Genomic DNA, 23,328 nt, shown 5'->3' with positions numbered 1-23,328 from the left:
TACAGGGGAACCCCCAAAGTAGGTCAATGATGACTTGAGCATGCTTAGTGCCAATGAAATGCTAACTGACTGCCAGAGGGCAGGAAACTAATGGAGGGTGTGGAACATAGTAGTATCCTGAATTACTACAGACTGAATGACTGTAATGCCCTCTGTGTGGGGCTGCCCCTGAAGTTGGTTCAGAAGTTGCAGCTAGGTAGTGCATAAGGTAGCAGCTTTATTGTTCACTGGGGCAGAATATTGTCATCATGTTATGCTGCTGCTGAAAGAATTACACTGCCTAACAGTTAGCTACCAGGCTAAGTTCAAGGTACAGATACTGGTATAAAAAGCCCTATTTGGTTTGGGACCAGGATTCCTAAAAGATCATAAGCCTTTCTGTACTCAGCTGATTACTAAGCTCTGCAGAAGAGGACCTCCTGCAGATATCATCTCATCAGGAGGTCTGTTCCATACAATGCAGGCATCGGGCTTCCAGGGCTGAGCCACACTTTCACTTGACCCATATTTTGATTGTAGTATGTACTGATTAATTTCCCTGGGTCCAATACCTTGATTAGTTGTTTTGTGGAGTTGTTCTGCCTTGTTCTGTTCTTGAGTTGTTCTGTTTAGTTGTTCTGCCTTGTGAAGATCAAATCTTACCCACTGAATTGGATCTTGTCAGATATGCGGATTTTCCTTCGCTGAGCTTCAATTCTGTGGGTAAGATTGGGTTTTTGCAAGGCACAACTGCAGAACAAGGTTGTTTATATTGTTAAATCACTTCGGGGGGTTTCATGGGAAGTGAAATCAATCCATCAATTAGTAAATGGGCATGACTGTCTGGCCAGAGTCTGAACAGAAATCCTCCACACTGCCAACATTTTGCTGCAGATCTCACTTGTTTTTACTACCCTTGGGCACTGAGTACCTCTAATACTCAAGAAAAAGGATTTTGAACAAAGAGTACTATCTAATAGAGCAATAATTTTAAGTTAATCCTTTCCATATACTTTTGACTGTATAAAAATGGCCAGTGTAGATCTTCATATTGAGTTAATCTTACCTTACCTAAGCTCAGACAAGCCTTTATGGCTATCTGCTTTCAGACTCTGCTATTGGCATGATTGATTGCCAATATCCACAGGCTCAGTACAGATGCCTTTGTGGACCTGCTGAGATAGAAGATATTCTACGTTACATATTGTCCTTTTTACTTGGAACCTCACTTTAAGTTCTGGATATTTTTTTTATTGTGGTTTTACTCCAAAAGGTATAAGCTAAACAACAACAAAGAGATACTGTTATATTGTGTCCTCCAAATCATTGAGAGCCACGTGTTGCGGTGAGATCACCAAACTGCCTTATTGTTGCTGGGGCGGGCTCGTTTGGATGTCCTCCGCACCTCATTGGTTGTCTCTTTGTTACTGGGGAAACTTTTCTGTAGAGTTTGGCAACTAAGGGGCTATTCAAGGGGCTGTACAAGGGGAAGTACTTTCTCTTTCACATCGTGCAGTGGATCTCCCCCCCCCCCTGTAATAATAATAATACTTTATTACTTATACCCCAGCCACTCTGGGCAGCTTTCAACAGAAACATTAAAATACACTAATTTCTTAAACATTAAAAGCCTCCCTAAACAGGGCTGCCTTCAGATGTCTTCTAAAAATCTGGTAGCTGTTTTCCTTTTTGACATCTGATGGGAGGGCGTTCCACAAGGCAGGCGCCACCATCGAGAAGGCCCTCTGCCTGGTTCCCCGCAACTTGGCTTCTCGCAATGAGGGAACCACCAGAAGGCCCTTGGAGCTGGACCTCAGTGTCCGGGCAGAACGATGGGGGTGGAGACTCTCCTTTAATTTAAGGTTGTGTTTTTGACCTTGCTATGCCTGTCTAGGGGTCGTCTGTTTTTGGAGCAGGGACCCTGTAGGAATTTTGCCACTTGGCTGATTGGCTGGTGCCATTTGGTTTTTGCCTACCGTGTAGTAAATCATCACAACTTTGAAAGGTTGGCGGTTAGGCATTGGTTCATTCTTTGGTGGAGGGGATTATGGATTGGCTGTGCCTGCCCCTCATTTTTTGTTGCTGCTGCTAGGGAATTCCGTTAAAGGAATCCAGGGGCTCGATTTGCTCTGTCCGATCCCCTCTCAGGAATTTGCCCATGCCAGAGTTCCTGGGAGCATCTAGGGTGAACTAAGAAGCGGAAATCCAGTTGTCAGTCCTGTTCCTGCCGGTGCAGGTTCAGGTAGTCTGAACCAATGCCTAAGCAACCTCTCACATGCTGTAATCAATAAAGTTGTGGCCAAATTAACACCAAAAATCTTAAACAAATATTCTGTGTCCTGTGTGATTTATTTTGGAGGGGGTTTGGGGGTCTTCACACGCAACTATTGTTAGATAGTGCCTTTTGTGGCCGGGGGGTGGGGTGACTTATAAATTGTCTCCTTTTCCACTGTTGCAAAGATCTATGCAAAGGTGCTTTCATGAATAGCTATAAATTGTCATGGTGATACCCTGATTTCATTATAATTCCATTAATCATTTTTATTGCTTGTTTTTCTTGCCCCTTGTTCTGTTGTTTAACCTTTATCTTTGATTCTGCCTTTCATTATATATACGATTTTTATATAATTTTATATACGATTTTATAGTATTTTATGTATAGTTAAACAATCAATCCGTGAGCACTTAGAAAAAGATGCTGTGATTACTAATTTTGGGTCTGCGGACCACAATAAAGGGGTGGGTGGGTGTGTTTACTAAGACCCAGAAGGGGTTTTGTTGTGACGTGGGGTTTGTGATTTCAGCTCTCTTGACATAATATGCTGGAGACAGTTCTCTAGTAACACTTCTTTATTAAAGCAAACAAGACTAAGCTCTGAGGAGAGGAAAGCAACATTTATAGGGACGGGGGACTAGCTAGAAAGGGATACATTTTGGAGGGAACAATATCAGGCAATCACAGTGCTGCCTTTTGGAGAAAACCAATAAGACAGAGGATCCAAATACAGCAGCTTAAATGAACCAATAGTAGCTGTACCTTCTGGAACAAAAAGGCAGTTACTTTACCCTAATGCAAATACATACAATAGTAATATAGATATTAAATCCTTTGACTCAATACACAACACCCCTCCCCCCTAGTGAGCGCAGCAGACGTAATCCCTCAGGTACTATGGGGTCCTACGACTTCTACTTGATCTCCTGACAACATGTGTCACAGGTACTGGATTGGGTGTTACCTGCGGTGGAGGGGCTGCTATAGTGGTTTCGTCAGTAACGGATGGAGTCCCGGACAGCTCAGGGTCCCCTACCTGTACCTCATCATCATGAGGACTAGCGGACCCTGGTTCATTTGCTGAAGCCCCTGGTGACTGCACCTCTGGACCATTTTCACTCTGCTCTCGCAGCTGTGCATCATTAGCCAGGGATGAATTATCTGACTCCTCCCTGCTGAGCGCCCGGCGCCTCAGCTGATCTATATGTCTCTTCCAAACTTGCCCATTTCCCAAGGTCACATAATAGGACACAGGTCCACTAGCCCGGGTGATCACACCGGCCACCCACTGCGGACCTCGTGAATAGTTCCTCACCCAGACCAGATCTTCAGGGGCGAGATACCTTGATGTGTCAGTCTCAGCCTGGGGGGTTGCTCTTGAATCACGGTTTAGCATTTTATCTGGGTGGACATAATCCAGCACCGTTACCAGTCTTCTACCTAAGAGCAGCTCGGCTGGCAACTTGCCCGTCGCAGTACACGGCGTCGCATGCTGCAAAAATAACATTCGCGCAATGCGAGCTGACCAGTTACCCTCCATTAAGCGCGCAATGGATTCTTTGGCTGTTCTTACAATGCATTCAGCCTGCCCATTGGAGGATGAGTGAAAGGGCGAAGATGTGACCCCTGTTTTGAAGTTATCAGCCAAGAATGCCCTGAATTCTTGGGATACAAAAGCTGCCCCATTATCTGATACCATGGTCTCAGGTAACCCATGGGTTGCAAACAGCTGCCTCAACACCATGATTACGGCAGCTGATGCCATGCTAGGGACCATCGCCACTTCTAACCATTTGGAATATACATCGACGATAACCAAAAAGACCTTCCCTTGGAATGGCCCAGCAAAATCTAAGTGCAGCCAGCTCCAGGGAGTCCTGGACTGCTCCCACCAGTGGACCAGTGCTCTGGCCACTTCTGGCCGCACCTCTTGGCATGCCTTGCATGTTCGTACTCATTGTTCTACATTCTGGTCCATTCCAGGCCACCACACATAACATCCGGCTAGCGACTTCATCCTGACCATTCCCGGGTGTCCCATGTGAAGTGTCTCAAGAACCCTGTTTCTCAGTGGTGCTGGGATGATCACCCTATCTCTCCACAGGAGACAACCCTTATGCATGGACAACTCATGCTGCCTTGTTGCATAAGGCCTGAATTTTTCTTCATGCGGACCACCTGGCCACCCCCTCCCCACCCAAGTGAGCACACGGGAGAGAACGGCATCTTTCCTCATTTTCTCAGCTATATCAGTAGCCATTACAGGGACCCCCGGAAGTGTTTCTAGTGGGATCCCCATTGCTCCCACCAGGAAGGGGCAATCAACTCAGCGCATCAGCGTGGCACAACCGTTTCCCCAGCACATGGGTCAAGGTGTACTGGAACCCGTTCAGGAATATCGACCAACGCAACATTCTGAGGGAGAGAATTTGCGGCGTTTGTTTGTTCGGGTTGAACAACCCTAACACCGGTTTGTGGTCCCTTTCAATGGAGAAATGGCGACCATACACATAATCATGGAACTTTTTGATTCCTGACACAATTGCCAGTGCCTCTTTGTCAATTTGAACATAGTTGCGCTCTGTTGGTGACAATGTATGGGAATAGAAAGAAATGGGCTTTTCCGACCCATCCGGTTCCCTATGACAAGTCATGCCAGAGGTATGTAGAGAACACCACAAACACAGATTGAAGTAGAGCATGCACAGAGTGATTCAGAATAAAACATCAACTCAAAATACAATACAATACAAAACAAAATATAAGACAAATCTAGAGGTCTGTTCATACCCCTATCACTTGTCACCTTAGATGGGCAAGAATGGATTCTATCATATGGTAGTATCACCTTCTTTGTCTGTGAGAAAGTTGCTTGGTAGTTGCATGGCTCCCTACCTTGCTGTAATAGTCTTTTTAAAAAACCATCATGCTATAAACAGCATGTCATAAACATAATGTCATTTATGCCTTTATGTGGTTTAAAGTTCCTCTGCCCTCTTTAAACACTTCTGATGCCTGATTCAATATCCTTTATAACTGTTCATTGTCTATTTTAATGGCATTTGGAGAAAACGGTTGCCAGATCTTTTCTAGATTTCCAGCCCATGATAAGTTTATTGATCCAGTTGCCAGCCCCATAATGCCACTCCCCATTTCTCAATAAAATGTCAATCCATCAGTTGTTGCTTGTTATACTTCACATTTGCTTGAATCACTCCCATGCACACTACTGTCTTTTCTTCTGTGTACTTTTTTTGTGATGCCTTCCTCTGTTTTGATATATGAAAATTTTTCTTTGTACTCTGCATGAGATGACAGACAAAGCAGGCCCAGTGCCCAGTTCATTTCTGCTCCTGTTACATATTTCTAGGATTCCTACTCTGTTTCCATGGTCTGAATTACTACTATTCATCAAGGAAACAAACACTGGGATTTAACTTTTTATGGTATAATATTCATGTCAGGAACAGAAAACCCATGGTACTCCAGATATTGTTGAATTTCAACTCTTATGAACCCTAGCTAGCATGGTCGATGGTGAGAGATTATGCGAGTTGGAGTTCAACAGGTCCTCCATCCCAGATCTTTGCCAAGGTTTGGACCTTTCTGATTTCTTACAGGCTAACACCACCGAGAATATACCACTTTTTATTGCACCCTCTGAAACATCAATCTTTAAACCAGCTCTCAGGAAGGCAGGAATACATCATTTTTCTGCAGAACCTTTGTGCAATACTGTATTGTTTCCAATTTTTTGCATTATGGGAGGGGGGCTTCCTTCAGTTTTGATGTGTCCTCCATATACTTTTCACCGTGAAGTCCACATCCACATTTTTATCTGTTTGTGCACTATTAACCCAATCTGTGCAATGCAATCCCATGCATGTTTGCTCAGAACTTCAATGAAAGTGTGCAGGGCAAATATGGGGAACCAATGACTATCTAGATGGTGCTGGGCTCCAGCTCCCATCTGCCCTAGCCAACATGGTCAGTGGCAAGGGATGAAAGGAGCTGTAGTCTCACAATATCTGGAGGGCCACAGGTTCCCCCATTTCCAGAATATAGCTTAAAGTCACATCCTAAAAGCTGTGTGTGTGTGTGCATGTATTTTATTCTTAAAAAAACATTGCAGTCACTTAAGAAACATGCTTTCAAGGTGGACCTGCTTGTAGAACCTGAATCCTTCTACTATAACTACATGCTTTGGTAGTAGATTTCTGCATCAAAGGAACTAAATAAAATTTAGAATATAGATATTATAAGGACGTATAATGACAATGATGCTTCTACATGTGAAAAGGGCCACTGCTGCATGCAGAAGGTTCTATGTTCAGTCACTGACAACACCAGGCAGAGCTGGGGGGAAACTTATCAGAAATTCTGATAAGGGTCAGTATATACAGCACTGAATGAGTTGGACCAATGGTCTGACTCAGTATAAGTCAGTTTCTTTTGCTCCTCTGTTCCTACCCATCTGTCTAAGGTAGTTTGATGTTTGCTGGCTTAATCTTTCTGCCCTGTCTTCAACATACTGCTCACCACCACTGTATCTTTTTTCTCACTGCTGCATATACAAATAATAAACAGGTTTTTACAGTTCTTAAAATAGTTTGTAGCTGTATTTTTAAGCTAGTTCAAGCTGTAAGAGAGGCAAGATAGAAATATTAAAATAGAAAGGTAGATTGATATATGAAATATTGTTTATTATCATCATTTGGCAAATTCAGTTTAAATCAAACTACTGATTTTCAGGCTGGAGTTTGTGTTTTCATAAACCTCATTGCTTTGAGCTATTTTTCCCCACTGTTTCTTCATTCTTTATGAGAGTAAAGCATGTTCACAAAAGCACAGGATGTTCACTGTGCTTTCAGAGGGGTTTTTTTCCAGATGGTTTCATGAATTTGAACACACATAAAAAGACAAATAAAATGAGGGGATATTATCAAATCAGAAAAAGCCAATGGAATGAAACAAAGCCAGCATTTATAGCAGAACTGGGGAAACCTATGCTCTCCAGGTGTTGTTTGCTGAACCACAACTCCCATAATCCCTGGCCATTGGCCATATTTGCTGGGGCTAATGAGAGTCCAACAACAGCTGGAGAGCCACTGGCTCCCCCAACACTGATTTATAGTTCTGGTCCCTGGTAGTTTTCCTGCTTAATCTCCTTTCCTCTTCCCCAATAGGTATTACTGTAGATAAGCACGGCTTCATCTACTTTGTTGATGGCACCATGATTCGGAAGATTGATGGAAATGATGTGATCACAACATTAATAGGCTCAAATGGTCTCACGTCAACCCAGCCACTGAGCTGTGATGCTGGAATGGACATCACTCAGGTAGACACTAATCGTTTTTATATGTTGCAGCTGTTCCACATGGAAACAAATTTCCTTTGGTCTGCAGAAATTACATGTGCTAAGGACACCATTTGAATAAGCATGGTGGTTTTAATCAACTTTCTTTAGGTTGTGCAGCAGCAGCCTGTAAAACTTACTTTGAGATCATCAGTATAATGGAATTGTGGGCTCATCCGGCCTTCTGCCTGTCTTGCACTTCCCCCTGAGAAAACTCAATCTTTACTGCTGAATTGCAGCAAACATCAATTGGGTTTTCCATTTATTGACATGTGTTCCGATTCAGTGCTAAAGAGTGTGTTTCCTCAGGGAAAGCAGTGGGCCAAATGGAAAACTACTTAGACCCATGCTTTCTAGGCAAGTGGGGCAAGTGTGGACAAACCCTAAGCTGAGCAAATAAGCTTTTGCTTTTGTATGTGTCTGCAATTGTTTATGTATTTATTTACTTACGGCTCGTAGAATACAATGCTGTGTTAAAAATGCTGTATTTGCAAAAATCTGTTTCAAGATTGCCTCTAGTGTGACACTTCTATTCGCTGTCTCAGAACATCTGGCATGCACACATAGAGATAATATTCTTAATGAAGGATACTGCCTTCCTATTAGATGGAGGGAAATAACTCTTAAATCTCGAGAGTTGTGGCCCTTTGGAGCTGTTCATTTCCTCTTGGGCTTTGAGAGATCCAAAATGCATCCTCCACCACCCCCGCCCCGTTTATGTTTAAAAACCAAATAAACTCAGGCGCACTAAACAGCCTCTTAATAAATGAAACTTTATAGAAACATTACAGAAAGCATAATGGTCAGTCAGCTGTTGCCATTGAATAAAAGGAATGGCTAGAGCCGTGCTATTGCATGGTAGCTGTGAAGTATTTAAACTAGCAGAGTTAATGAGACCCTCGTGTGGCATTAAAATGGCCTTTTTATTTTAAGACAAATAGTCAACTCAGGTTTGCAGCCCTGCTAACTGTGCCGAAAAGCCAAACTAAATGTTACAACAGCAGCCCACACTTTGGAACGCAGCTTACACCCAGCAGCTATAAATCGGCAGGAACGGGAACGGGATCCAAGCAGAAAAAGTCAAGCCATTATTTATTCATTATTTCAACTCACAATTAATTCCAGATGGCTGCAGCTGCAACACTAAAAGCCCAGTTTTTAGGACAAATTAAGCACATCAGTAGGGTAAGCAGTTATTTCAGGAGTGCCTCATATAAGCAGTGCAGTTGCTGGGCAGGGACATGTGAGGTGGTCCCTTAGGTAATCTGGTCCCAGCTTGCTATGGGCTTTAAATGCTAAAAATAAGACATAGAACAGCACCCAGGAGCATCATGGCAGGCAGTGCAGCCCCCTCGACTTAGTCCATCTAGTACCTTTACCTTATATTTTTAGCATGGTTACAACGAGGATGGGGTACCTCCAACCAATGGGCCAAAATAGGCCCACCAGGAGTCTTAATTGGCCCCACAAGACTTTTTCCCTCAGCCAAAACCATCTGCCTACACAGTTTTTGTAGGCCAAATTGAGATTCCTGGTGGGCTTAATTTGTGTATGGCAGTAAAGCTACAGCTGCAAAGGAACAATCAGAAGCCTTAGAACACACTCCCAGTTATTGTTGTGCAAGTGGGACTTACATTTGGCACCTTTTATATTTGGCACCAGATGCAAGTCCCCCTGGTATTGGTTCCACTCAGGAGCTCCTGAGCTGAGCTGCTGAGTAGCTGGTCTCTGTTGAAAGCAATGCTTTCATTTAAATTCAGCGCTGACTGCAAGCCCATCTTTTGGCAGGGGTATTTGCAGCCATGGCTTGAATACAACACTTAATGCTTGCTCCTGATTCTTCCTTTGACGTTGAATCACTGACATCATAAGCATCTTAAAATGCTAAAATGTTCCATCTCATTTGACATCCGTTCCATGTGAAATTGACATGGGCTGAATTTAGACCAGTTCACGAAGTGCCAGATTTTGAAGTGCAGGGAGCTCATCAGGATAGTCCCTGGAAATTATAATGATTAATATTTCTTACCCACATTTCATCCCAGGGTGAGGTATAACAATTAAAAATTGAAATATTAAAATTAGATAAAACGTATTACAAACTGAAGGAATGGCTAGACGAAATATGGGGCATGGAAACAACTGTAGAGGGGCAGGGGCCTTCAGTCTCAGCAAATGATCCATGGGGCAAGAGTCTCTGTACTTATTAGGCCTGGCACACTGCCAAGCTTGTGCAGATCCTGTTCTTGCTATTAAAAAAAGAGAGAGTTTTTTTATTATAAAAAAGTATTGCCATTTATATCATCAATACATTCAATACAGTTCCATACCTACAATTACACCAACAGCAAAAAGGGGGGAAAAGAGTTAACTCCATCATGCACAATGTGATTCCCTGCTGGCTTGCTCCTGTCAATAGAGCTGAAGCTCTGTTATATCCAGCAATGACCCAGATGGCCTTATGAAGTGAGCATTTGCAAATTCCAACACACACCAATTCAGCAACTACCAACAAGTGAAAGAAGAGTACATGGGCCATGTTAGTTACTGTAATGACTTTCTTTATTGTATGTGAAACATATGTTGATGCTTTGTGCTTCATTGGCAGACATAATGAAGGTTCCGGGGTGGGGGATCCTTTTCTGGACACCCCCATAGTGCAGTTTCCAAGCCATTCACTGCCCTGGTTGCCTCTAGTGGGTCAACATCCTTCTTAAAATTTAGTGCCCAGGATTGGACAAAGTGCTTCCACTGTGGCCTGACTAGCACAGAACAGAACAGAACTGAACTGTTGCTTCATATGGTCTGGTAACAGGGCCTTTTTATTCGAAAAATAGCACTGTTTGGAGATGATGTTTCTGATAATATAGCTTAAGAATGTGTTCACTTTTTAAATAGTCACAGCACACTACTGATTCATGTTCAGCTTTCTATCCTCTGGGACACCTATATCCTTTTTCACATAAACTGCATTTTTAGTGGAGACTTCTGCCTTAGCATTAGTCCAACAGGTGCTAAGTGTTGTCATAACTTTTCAAACTTACTGAAGCAACTTTAATTGCTATGGAACGCATGCAATCAGACTCACATTTTGCTTGTGTATGATTTAAAAATATCTGACATGCTGATGTGCGAGAAGAAAAGTTTAATCAGTGTTAATTTGCAATCCAGTCAAATTATTCCGTCACCCAGTAGGAAGCTCTGATCAAAGAGGTCTGTGGCCTAGGCTACAGATTGTTTGGAAATGGTAACTTTCAACAGATTTTTGTTCTGTTATAGCTTGGATGGGGAACCTGTGGCTCTCCCAGGTTGCTGGACAACAACGCCGTCATCCCTGAACACTGGCCATGCTGGCTTGGGCAGATGGGAGATGGGAGTCTAGCAACATCTGGAGGACCACAGCTTTCCCATCTGTGATTTATTGTTCTGATCTCTTGTAGTTTCCCCAAGAGAACCAGACTCTTACCTGCCTGTCAAATAAATTGATTCATTTCTGCACTAAATAATGAGCTGCTGATAAACTGTTAGCCTTGCTCCATCTTTAATGTTCATGTTATAATGTTTAGTACATACCCTTCAACCAAGAACATTGGCTTTAAACAAATTGTCAGAAGAATATTTTTCATTTCCATTTGGTTCCCCAGCTGGGTCCCACCTCCCTCTTCCCTTCCACAAAGCCCTGGCAATTTCAAATGCTCCTTAAGCTCTTACATTTGACTTGCAAACAATTATTGCAGTATTCTTTATTTGGTGCTGTTACAAAACAATCAGTTTTAGGACAAGGATATTTATTTATTTATAACTAAAATCGTCTGTTTTCAGAGATCAGGCTCGAGCCACCATAAAGTCTAATAGTTTTTCTATGGCATAGGTTTCCATGATAGAGAATGATTAAAAAAAAAACAGGATTAATTTTGTTTTAATCACACCAACAATTTTGCCCACCTACCATCCCAAAATCTATTGACTTTTTTTTTCCTCCTGGAAGGAAAATTATTTAACACATGACATTTGTATCAATAAAGAATAAAACTTAGTAGAAGATATATCCTGATGGAACAGTGAAGCAGATCTTATCACCCAATCCTTTAGGTATCCCTAGCTGTGACATAGTGTGTAATCAATTGCTAAAGATAAACCTGTATCCTCTGAGTCTCAAGCAACAAGCACGGTGAGCTCAGCCTCCTAAGCTGCAATTCCTTGCTGTCCTTCCACCAGCAGGTGAAGAATTTTGTATTCTAGCAGGTTTCTTTTAAAAGGAGAGGACCCTTAATAGTGTTTTGTGTTTTTAAAAACTATCTGCATTTTAATAGATATGTTTTTATATTGGACTAATTCCATAGATAGTTTGATTATTATTTTTATATGGCTTTAGCTAGGGGTATTTTAGCTGTAATTTTTGTGAGCTGCCTTAAGTCCCGGTTCTGGGGAAAAGGTGGAATAGAAATAAGCTAAAATTTCTTGAATAAGTTTGCAAGCAGATGAGAGCCACCTAAAGGTGAGCCAATGCCACTACCTGCCTAGCAGGTCAAATGTTATTTGGATTCCACACATATAAACCATTCCCAGTAATGCCCCCTTCCCATTCTCCTTCTGCCCACCCAGTATATTCGGGTACATTTGCATTAACACTAATGGGGGGGGGTTTCATTGATAGAGGTGCCCCTACATTAAGGAAGCCTCGAGTGTGTTCAGAGCATGTTGTACATAACCATGTTTCTCCTATAATAAGACACCGTTTCATATTTATTTTTCCTCAAAAAACAAAAAACAAAAACACTATGGCTTATTTTCAGGGGCTGTCTTATTTTTTTCCTCCTGCTGCTGCTGCAGCAGGCATTGCTGCTGCGCCGATCACTATGTCTTTATTTTCGGGGTAAGGCTTATATTCCTTGAATGCTTAAATATCCTGCTACGGCTTATTTTATGGCTATGTCTTATTTGCGGAGAAACAGGGTAGGTTGTACAACCTATTTTGACAGCTGGGTGGTGTCAAGTGGCACAGCAAGCTCTGGTTAAAGCTTTTGGTAGATATCAGCTGCACTACTAATTGTTGCTTGCATCAAGCCCCTACAAAGGAAGATGCGCATGAACATTTTTCCTTTGCAGGAGTGGCACAAGTGTTGCCAGCTTGAATTCAGGTCAGCATGGCAAAGGATCTTCCTCTACAAGGTCTTGCTATAATTACTGGGTTTTTTTGCCATGCAGCGCAACAGAAGAAATCACCAAATTCAAGAGTGTTTTTTTTACTCAAAGGAAGAAGCAGGAATGCATTTGGGAGTACATTCCATATTCTTCATTTTAGCCGAGGCTTGAAGATTCCCGTACCTGATGTTAAATATGAAGTCAGGTACAGGAAAAGTAAGTGTGTTTTGCCCCAAACTGCCTGGCAGGCTAGCCTCTGGAGTTCAGACATGCGTAGAAGCGACTTCCGGTGCCAGGGCTGCCCGATTTCCGGTGCCCAGATATGGGCAGAGCAGCACCGGAAGTCACTTCTACGCGCGTAGAAGCGACTTCCGGTGCAGCTCTGCCCAGTTTTTGAAAATCTGGGGGAATTACGGCATATTCCTCCATTCTGGACAACAACGGGAAACGGCTTTAAAAATGGGGGTTTCCCGCGAAAAACAGGAGACTTGGCAGGTATGGTTCAGGGGGAAGGGGGAAACTCAGTGCTCCCATCCTTAATTATTTTTACATCTGAAAACATTCCTTGCTTTATGTATAGGTCTGAATTATGGATGCTTGTGATTGATTGATTGATTTCTTTACCACTTAATATATTAAAAAATATCACAAAGTGGTGTGCAGAAAACTGAAGCAGCAGACCACTTAAACAAAATGTTACAAAAAATACATATACATATGTTGCATTAACACAGTGTCATATATAAATAAATAGTTCATTTTCCTTCTGACACATCCCCCCTCTCAGCCTCTGAGTTCTCACCCATGGTTCAAACAAACTCTCAGTTCACTCACAACAAGAAGAATTCCTGGAAACAGCAGATATTACCCTAGTCTGCCACTCTAGACTTACTTTTTATCATAATTTATTGTATTTAAACTGTGTAAAATATGTAGGTGACAGATACCTAAGGACATTTGTTATTAGCTTTTGTGTTGCCAGGCTTATGAACCACCTAGAAAGAAATCGTTGTTCCCACTTATTGCTATATTAGTAGAAGAATCTGACCTAGGTAAACTCACTACTTAAACTCTTCAGGTAATTAAAAACTGTGGTTTTGTTTTTCACTCATATTGATGTGTCTAATATAGTACTGTATTGAAAATCCACCCACTCACCCCAGGTTGTTGTTGTTTTACAATTCTGCATTAATTAATCTATTCTATATATATTTAATGTAAAAAGGGCATGTTTGTGTGTCCTGACTTTTCTCCGAAACTGCTGGACAGATTGCGTTCAAATTTGGACACAACATCACATGCGGATATGCAAGGGTTTGCATACTGTTTGTATAGATAGATGTCACACCTATGGCAGGTAAAGCAGGTAAAACCCACTGTTCCCGAACACAAAACTCAGACAGCCGGGGATGCTGGGAGCACAGGAGAGGTTGCAAAGCAGTGCCCTCTAGCGATGGCTACACTGGTACTGCAGCTAAGAAACCTTCCCTCTCCACAGCATCTCGGCTCGGCTTTGCAGACTGCCGAGGGGGTGGGATAGGTCATGGTTCAGGACAGGATAGGGCCAATCACAGAGATGAGCCGGGGGTGGGGGAGGAGGGGCGGGATAGGTCATGGGTCGGGACAGAGTGGAGGAATCACAAGGATGACCCAGGGGTGGGGGAAGGAGGGGGCAGAATAGGTCATGAGTCGGGACAGGGTGGAGGGAGTCACAGGGATTAGCTGGGGGAAGGAGGGAACAGAATAGGCCATGGGTCGGGACAGCATGGGGGGAGTCACAGGGATGAGCCGGGGGGAGGAGGGGGCAGAATAGGTCATGGGTCAGAACAGGGTGGGGGCAGTCACAGGGATGAGCCACAGCAATGGAAAATGGACAGAAAAATGGAAGTTTTTTTACAGAGTTAAAAGGGGGAAACCCTTAAAGAAATTGGAGGACAGATTTCAGCACAGCAGTAGTCTCACAGATTTAAGCACCAAGGAGACATCAGGAATCTTGTTCAAACAATTTGCATAATAGTAATTGATATCATGTGCTGCCACCTGCCTTCGCCTTCCTGATTTGCCTGGAGAGTCTTAATGGTAGTATGAGCACTTTTATGATACCAGATTCATTTCTTTATAATATTCTTCCATTGTTGTTGTTGTTGTTTTAAATGAGTTAATCCTATGGAAAAGAAAGTTTACTTTGGGGAAGAAGTACTTAGCTTAGTTGACATTTTGCCTGGAAAAAATATTGACTGTGCATCAGACACTTTCCCCCCTTCCTCTTATCTCCAGTTGATCTTATGGAATAAATTATCATAATACGTGCTGCAATAGATCCTTGTTTGTTGTTAATGTGATGCCAAGAAAATGCATTGCGTTAGTTACCTCCTGACATTATAATTAAGCATAGATTTGGCCTTTTTTATTTTGTTTTGCTTCTATCTCTAAATTTAAAGTAAGGATTATTGTTTCTTCATTGAGCAGATAACCAAGGGATCGGGAATTTGAGGCCTTCTGTGTGTTGTTGGACTCCAACTCCCATCAGCCCCAGCTAGCATAGCCACTGATGATGGAAGTTGGAATCCAGCGACATAGGAAGGGCCACTGGTGCCACATACATGAGTTAACCATATATTTTCCTTGGTTATTCATGAACTTCATGAATAAAATTAGCCCTGAGTTGCTGAATGTAGGAAGTTATACTGAACATTTTTTGCATCATGGCTCAGTCATATCAGATGCTTGAGGAATCTATATCACAGTTCCTTCCCTCCCCCAATGGCTGCAGGTCCTGGGAGGGCTGATTTTGGCATCTTAAGGGGTGGGGCACCCGCCCTGTGGAATGCCCTCCCAGCAGATGTCAAGGCAATAAGTAACTATTCTACTTTCAGAAGACAACTGAAGGCGGCCCTGTTTAGGGAAGTTTTTAATGTTTGATGCTGTACTGTTTTTAATATTTGGTTGGAAGCCGCCCAGAGTGGCTGGGGAAACCCAGCCAGATGGGCGGGGTATAAATATTATTATTATTATTATTTTATATGTTATTGTCTTCTATTAGAGGCAGAACATATTTCATCCATTTGACCTTGTCCGTTCAGAATACCTTACACCAAGTCAGACTATTGAACTACTTAGCTCAGCATTGCCTTCACTAACTGGCAGCAGCTCTCCAGGGGTTTCAGGCAAGAATATTTTCCTGCCCTATCAAGAAAAGCCACAGATCAAACCTGGAACCTTTTGCGTGCAAAACACTGAGCTGTGGCCCTATCAACAGTTTTGAAAAGCCTGGGATTTTATAATATACTAGCCTTGCATAGTTTCCTTAAAATATGTATAGTGTGTGTGGGGTGTGTGTGAAACAGGTGTCTTTAAGGACTAGAATCTGTTTCCAGCTGGCTCGCCCCATTCATCTTCCTCTCAAAATATCACCACCACCTGCCAGAATGGTGAGCTCAGCCACATTCATCTTAATGCCAGATAGCAATATTTTTAAAGAAAATCCCCTGGATGAAAAGGACAAATTTAGGCTTCCGGGTTCAGCGCCAGCGTCGATCGGCGGGGTTTCGTCTCGTCTCCGAGACGGCCCGTCTCTGCTAGGAGTGGGGAGGGCAGCGAGAGCAACGCTGCGCCCCTTAGAACCTCGGGAAGGGCGTCCCGAGGGCAATTTGCTCGGCACAGACCCAATCCGGACTCCCCAACTCTTCGGTTAGCTCTAATAAGAGCTCCGGAGCGAGGAGGGTAGAAGTCGCGGGGGCCATTTTGAGCGGCAACGTTATTCTAGCAGGGAGAAGCTTCAAGCCGAAGGCGGAGAGCGCTGGATTCTTCCGAAAATAAAACGATTGGAAAAGACTGTAAGTAACCTCACGATTTGGATTATAAAACAATTTGGTCTGGGAGAGAGGGGAGAAAAGAGGAAGCCACCCCCCCCCCACGGCAACAAAGAGACAGTAAATAGAAACCCGAAGCCATAAACAGAAGATTTGTAATTCAAAAGGATCCCTCAAAGGCATCAAAGAGAATATCCCCTTTGATGCAGGGTGAAAAGGGGAGAGAGACTGTGGTTTATGACTGCCCTGCAGCAATGAGGTAAAGCCTAAGAAAAACCTTTCTTTCCCTCGGGAGCCGGCAGCCCAGGCAATCCAGTGAGTTGATCAGGATTTATAAGTCAATTTTTACTTCACTTTGTATTTCTGGACTTTGTGGAATTTCTTTTTTGGCTTAAGTGCTTGTGAAATGTGAGTTCGAACTTTATTGTTAACAAGACTTGAAGAATGCAGCCAGCTTGTTAAAATGGAGTCGAGAAAATAAACTGTGATCATATTCCACCCCACGTGATAAGTTTTGACCTTGGCAGGACTGAAATATGTCAACAAAAAAGTGTTCCCCTGAGTTCCAGCGGTCTGTTTTGACCTTAATGTGGGAAACAAGAATAGAGTTATGTCAAGAGGAGACACGACGACAGGAGTTACAGCAGAAATTTCAGGAGGTGATGGCGGAATATGATTTTCTAGGAGATGAAGCTTTTGACACTGAAAAAGAGCAATGTGAGAATGACAATGATGGGGAAGGAAAAGATGAAGATGAGGACTGTGATGATTCAACACAAAATGAAACACACCATGAAAAAAATGATGACTCTACTCTACAAAAAGTTGGATGGAGTGCCCTGCCTTTGAGGGGGGCACGATTGGTATTATTGGAACTCCAGAACGCCCACAGGGAAGAAGGAAAAAATATGCAGAGAAGAGAAGAAATTCAGGGGTCCTGTATGGTGACCTGGATGGCAAGAGACTGTAAACAGGGGGTGGGGTGAAGGGAAAGTGATGTTGTGATTATAAGGATGGATTAACAGGTTTATAACTGGTCTGCTGATTTTGGAATTTGCTGGATTGGGGGGGGTGGAGCCGGTAATCGGGGATGTAAGGTTAAATTGAGAATAGTTATAGTTTTAAAAGTGAATGGATTTTGGAATATGTGAAAATATGGAGGCTTATAGAGGGAGAAAAAAAAATTAGGCACGGGAAGAGAAAATGGGAGTTTGAATTTTCAGTGATTTGAATATTAGATGAAAATGTTAACAATTGATTTATAAGTTGTATAAGATACAAAGGTGTATTTTTATAAAGTAAGAAACTGTTGCAGATGATAAAAAAGGGATGAAAACCGGGGAAGGGGGGGAGGGGAAGCCCATAAAATATGGTTTTTCAACTATGAATGCAAGAAAAATTTTTCTGTTTTGTATTGTTTTTTTCTTTTTCTTTTTTTTCTTCGCCCTTTCTTTTTCCCCTTTTTTTCCTATTTCTATTTTTCTCTTTTTTTGGTATAACAATAGATGGTTGGATGGATGTCCTCCTGCGTACTGCCCTGGTTTGCTGGAGCTCCCTGGTGGCAGGGGGGGGCTTTGGGGTCAGGGGAGGGGGAGGAGGACAGAAATCCAAGCATAAAATGGACCATTTCTGACTGTTCACAAACATGGGATACTTCTGTGGCAGGGGAGGACCCATGTGGGTGGGTAGGAAGGAGGTGGAAAAGGGGTTTAAGTATGTACCGTTTTTTTGTTTTTTTGTATTTTGTAAAATTAATAAAAAGTATGTTAAAAAAAAAAAAGAAAAGGACAAATTTAATCATTTAATGAGTATTCTAAATTTTGTTGTGTACCCATTGTAACCAAGCAGGTTAAGGCATAATAATCTCATTAACCTTGCTTTGTTAAAACATCAATTATCTAAGTACAGTATAGCAGGTTTCTTCAAATGTCTCTCTGCAGGAAAGGTGGCAGCAGTTGTGGCCCTGTGTGGGTCAAGGGGTGGGACAAAGACTTCCTGTGCAACCAGCTGGTGGTATCATCAGCCTTGGCTGGCCATGGGGAATATCAGGACCTCAAAATTTGAACTGGCCAGTCATGGCCAAGCTAGGGGACTGTAGTGTGTGGCAGACCTAACTGAAGCCTGGCTTCACTCAGGTCAGCTTGGCAATTGTCAACAGATGTTCCACCCATTCACCCTGCATGTTTTGGCTCTGCCCAACAGAAAGTGGGCAGTGCATGTAAAACGTAAAAAAAGGTAAAAGACCCCTGGACAGTTAAGTCCTGTCAATGGCGACTGTGGGGTTGTGGCACTCATCTCTCTTTCAGGCTGAGGGAGCCGGTGTTTGATCACAGGTAGCTTTCTGGATCATGTGGCCAGCATGACTAAACCTCTTCTGGCACAATGGAACACTGTGACGGAAACCAGAGCGCACGGAAATGCCGTTTAACCTTCCCGCCACAGTGGTACCTATTTATCTACTTGCACTGGTATGCTTTCAAACTGCTGGGTTGGCAGGACCTGGGACAGAGCAACCGGAGCTCACCCCATTGCACGGATTCGAACCTCCAACCTTCCGATCGGCAAGCCCAAGAGGCTCAGTGGTTTAGACCACAGCAGCATCCACGTTCCTTTACCTTAGTGCATGTACATGACCTTGCTGTGGAGTTACTTTGTCACTGTATTTGGAGCCATGGAGGAATTTGCCTGCAGACAAATTGGACCAGCTTGGAGGTTCTGCCTTCCTCACAGCTACTGTCACAAGTTGCCAGAGGAAAATTCTATTAGGTTGGATCCTTAGTCTAAACAGAGAGAGATTAGGAAGGAGCTCGACCCCTCTATTCACAATCAAAATATAAAGATAAAGGAGCCCAAAGGGAAAGATTCTGTCCAAATGTCCAGAGAGGGGGCTCATAGTAGTAGGACTACCCAAATGGCACCCTGGAGGGATCACCCATATTTGATGTGTTTCATATGGGACCAGCAACACTCGTCTTATGTCAGAATATATTCTTTTCCAAACATTTTTATTCTTGTGGAAATAATAATATACTGTATTATACTCTTGACCAGCATTTTCAGCTTGCTCACACTGCTTATGACAACCTGAACAGCGGCAAGCATGTTATGGAAAAATTGTGACTGATGTTGCCTGACAGGATTTGTTTTTGCTTATTTGCATGAGTTGCTTGAAGGATAATAATTTGCCCACCTTAATAGGGGATGCTGTGGAACTAACATGCTTGAATGTCAGAGGAAAATAAATTCTGTTTGCCATCAGTGTTTTCATACGGACACAATGGGAAAATGTATCCATGTTGCACTAATGGTGGTGTTTTTTGCACTCAAATAATTATTCCCCCTCAAAAAAGCCTTAATTACAGCAGGAAAATAATGACCCTTAAGCACTTTGGTTCATTTCTGTACCCACTCTGTTTGCTGTCACAGATCACACAACAGGCATGAGTAAGAAGCTGCTAAATTGCTTGATGGATATAAGCAAGCAGTTATTCCAGTGTGGTAAGTTTTCAAAGCATCATACTTAGGCCTCACCTGCTCTATATATTTAAAGCAGTATCATATGTCTTTAAACAGTCATGACTTCCCCAAAGAATCCTGGGAACTGTAGTATGTTAAGGATGCTTAGAGTTATTAGGAAACCCCATATTCCTCTCACAAAGCTACAGCTTTTTCAGAGTGATTTGAGAGTTGATCCCCCTTCCCAAGGAACTCTGGGAATTGTAGCTCTGTGAGAGGAATAGGGATCTCTTAACACCTCCCAGGGCCCTTAGCAAACTACTATTCCCAGGGCTCTTTGAGGTATGATACTGCTTTAAATGCATAGTGCAGACAAGGCCTAGGGCTGAGGAGCCCAAGGTTCAAATCCCCACTTAATGATGAAGCAAAAATTATTCATGTGGATTAGGGAAAAGAAAAATAGAAAAGGGAGTTATTATTTATTTATTAATACCCCACCCATCTGACCGGGTTCCCCCAGCCACTCTGTTCTTCCTATCTCCTAAGATCTGCATGCTTTCAGGAAAAGTGTTGTTGGTATAGGGAGAGGAAAGCTGTAAGAAAGCATCCACAGACAGACAGACAGACAGACAGAAGCCTCAACTCCCCCCCCCCAAAAAAAGAAAATTCTACTTCTTTGTGTGTTTCCCTAACATAAAACCTTTCTCATTTTAAATCTCCAACCACTGCTTGGTTTTCTCTGATATCTATGCTGAATCATATTACTCCTCATTAAAAATTAGGCCTTTATTAATTATGACTTACATAATGCTTCTGAGCCCTCTTTGTTCCTTTTCCTTTAATTTTCATCATTGAATTCTTCTGCTTCCTTTATCAAAACTAGGTCAAAAATTATACTCAAGCCAGGAAGAGCCACCTGGAAACCATTTGGTTTTTGGCTTAGATATGTAGGTTGCAAATTAACTTTCCTCCTTTCTCAGTTTCTCTAATGCTTCAAAGTAAAATCCTACAATGGGGAAAATATATTATTTAAAGGAAACATTATATTCTAATTTCACGAACATACTTTTGGGACATTCAAAAAAATGAGCCACCCAGCCCCGTCTCTCTTGAAATCAAAACTCTCACAGTGGGACCATGCAATGTCAACCTTTCAGCAACAAACTCACAAGAGAATAAAAAAGGGGGGAATAGAGAAAAGTGTTGTAGTTTAACTTAAATCAGCCAAAATTTTATCCAGACCTACTTGCTTAACTCTGAAATTATACATTGATTAAAAGCAGTGTCCTTTCACTCTAAGAGATACATCTTCCTATTTGAGTTTAATGCAAAGGCACACACTTGAGCACTGGACATCAGGGAAAAACATCATTCTGCTCAACCTTGAAGTGCCCAGTTCATATTTTAGATCCCACCCCACCCCTACTTTCACTCAGTCTTTCCTGGTTTATAATTGGAACACTTTTCCATGAACAGCTGCTCCTCATTTTAATCAAAGAGAAACATAGGTAGCTCTGAACTCTGATCAGGGAACACGTATATTCAGAAGTTACCCAAAGATATCAATGGACCAAGGTAATAAGCTATTTCATTCCCAATTAACCAAAACTTCTGTGTTGTTCCAGCACAGGCTTCAGTGGGTCATGGGGATAAATTCTCTTTTTCCTGCTTTTAATGAGAAGAGGAAGTAACTAGATTTCTCTTGCCTAGAGGGTTCCTTTGGTCCTGTCAGAGAGCTGTCAACCATCCAGTTGCCCATCTTCATGGGCCCATTGGGTCCCATTGTGATGTTTATATCAAAGTTTGGTAGGAAGAATAATCTCTGTAATCATAATGACCACCCTGGGTTCCTGAAATCAAAGTTCAGCTCATGCAATAAGCAGGTCTGCTCCTTTTGTACAGTACCCCAGAACCCAGAAAATAAGTCCAGAAAAGCCATAACTAAGAATAATGTATTCTGTCTTAATTTATTTCAAAATATGGCAGGTTAGCAAAGTTAGCCCAAGACATTTTTCTTCCTGAGGCAAAAGGATGAGATGGCTCCAACCAGGCTGGCAAGTGAATCTTACTTCAGAACCGGCAATGGGATGGCATCCTCTTCCACACCTGAGAGTATTCAGCTCACTTAGGTGGGACAGGGCATGCACAGCTTTGTCCTTCATCACTTTGCCATCACCCCCTGTCCCTCAGCAACTGCTGCCTGAGGCAACTGCCTCACTCAGCCTAATGAGAGGGCTGGCCTTGTAAAACATCCTGCTGTGTTGAAGGCCCTCCAGCTCGTGGTGCTTTGGACTTCACCCCCAAAGTCTGGGCCTGGGCATTGGACAAATTTGAGTCAAGATCAAGGGGTCAAAAGAGTGTCAACTGGAAGAGAGTTTATTTATGTTATTATTACATCTTTTCCCCATCTTTCGTCCAGGTGGCATACATTTTTTCCTCTCGGTAATTTTCATGGCTGAGTGGGGATTTGAACCTGGGTCTCCCACGTCTTGTCCAGCATTCTAACCAGTACGCCATACTGGCTGTCCACAACTTTGGCTTGTGCTTCACTGACCTGATTTCACCCACAGGCACACAAGCATCCTACTAGGCCAAAAGTGGAAACCATGGAGAAACTACTTCTTTGACTCTTGCTTTATTCCTTCTTTTTTGCAGGTCCGCTTGGAATGGCCAACAGACCTTGCTGTCAACCCCCTTGACAATTCGTTATATGTTCTGGACAATAACATTGTGCTGCAAATTTCTCAAAATCAGCAAGTGCGCATTATTGCAGGCCGACCTATTCACTGCCAGGTGCCAGGCATAGATCACGTTTTGGTCAGCAAAGTGGCAATCCATTCCACACTTGAGTCGGCAAGAGCCATTGGCGTATCTCACAGTGGCGTGCTGTACATTGCCGAGACTGATGAAAGGAAGATCAACCGCATCCAACAGGTTACAACTAATGGTGAAATCTCCATCTTGGCTGGAGCTCCATCAGATTGTGACTGTAAGATTGACCCCAATTGTGACTGTTTCTCTGGTATGTATTAAACAAGGGTGCAGAATATTTTGGAACAATGGCTGCTTTCCTTCTGGGCAGCCTTCCAAGAGACACATCAATGGTAGATGGAGCCAAAGGCAAAAGTTGATAGAGCAGGGAATGTAAATGTTATCTTTGTACAATAGGCTAGATTATACATACTAATTCCTCTCTGTCCTCCATCCAGGCAAACATGAAGCATTATCGTAGTTCAATGACATAGTTCTGTGAACGGCCCTGAGACCTCCAGTTGTAGGACGGTATATAAATTCAATAAATA

At 42.7% G+C, this 23,328-nt stretch overlaps 1 protein-coding gene across 1 annotated transcript in view; it reads left to right on the top strand.

Moving 5' to 3' along the window:
* The window catches only part of TENM1 (teneurin transmembrane protein 1), a 371,047-nt gene that overhangs the window by 308,883 nt on the left and 38,836 nt on the right, over positions 1 to 23,328 (top strand). Inside the window, exons 23-24 of the mRNA XM_060270166.2 lie at positions 7,441 to 7,595; positions 22,682 to 23,048. Of these exons, the coding sequence (XP_060126149.1) occupies positions 7,441 to 7,595; positions 22,682 to 23,048 (522 nt within the window). The remainder of the gene's footprint in view (positions 1 to 7,440; positions 7,596 to 22,681; positions 23,049 to 23,328) is intronic.

This window comes from Zootoca vivipara, chromosome Z2 (genome assembly GCF_965207765.1).
Source record: "Zootoca vivipara chromosome Z2, rZooViv2.hap1.1, whole genome shotgun sequence".
Lineage (NCBI taxonomy): Eukaryota > Metazoa > Chordata > Lepidosauria > Squamata > Lacertidae > Zootoca > Zootoca vivipara.
The sequence above is the reverse complement of the archived record's forward strand: the minus strand, read 5'-3'. Positions and strand labels throughout refer to the sequence as shown.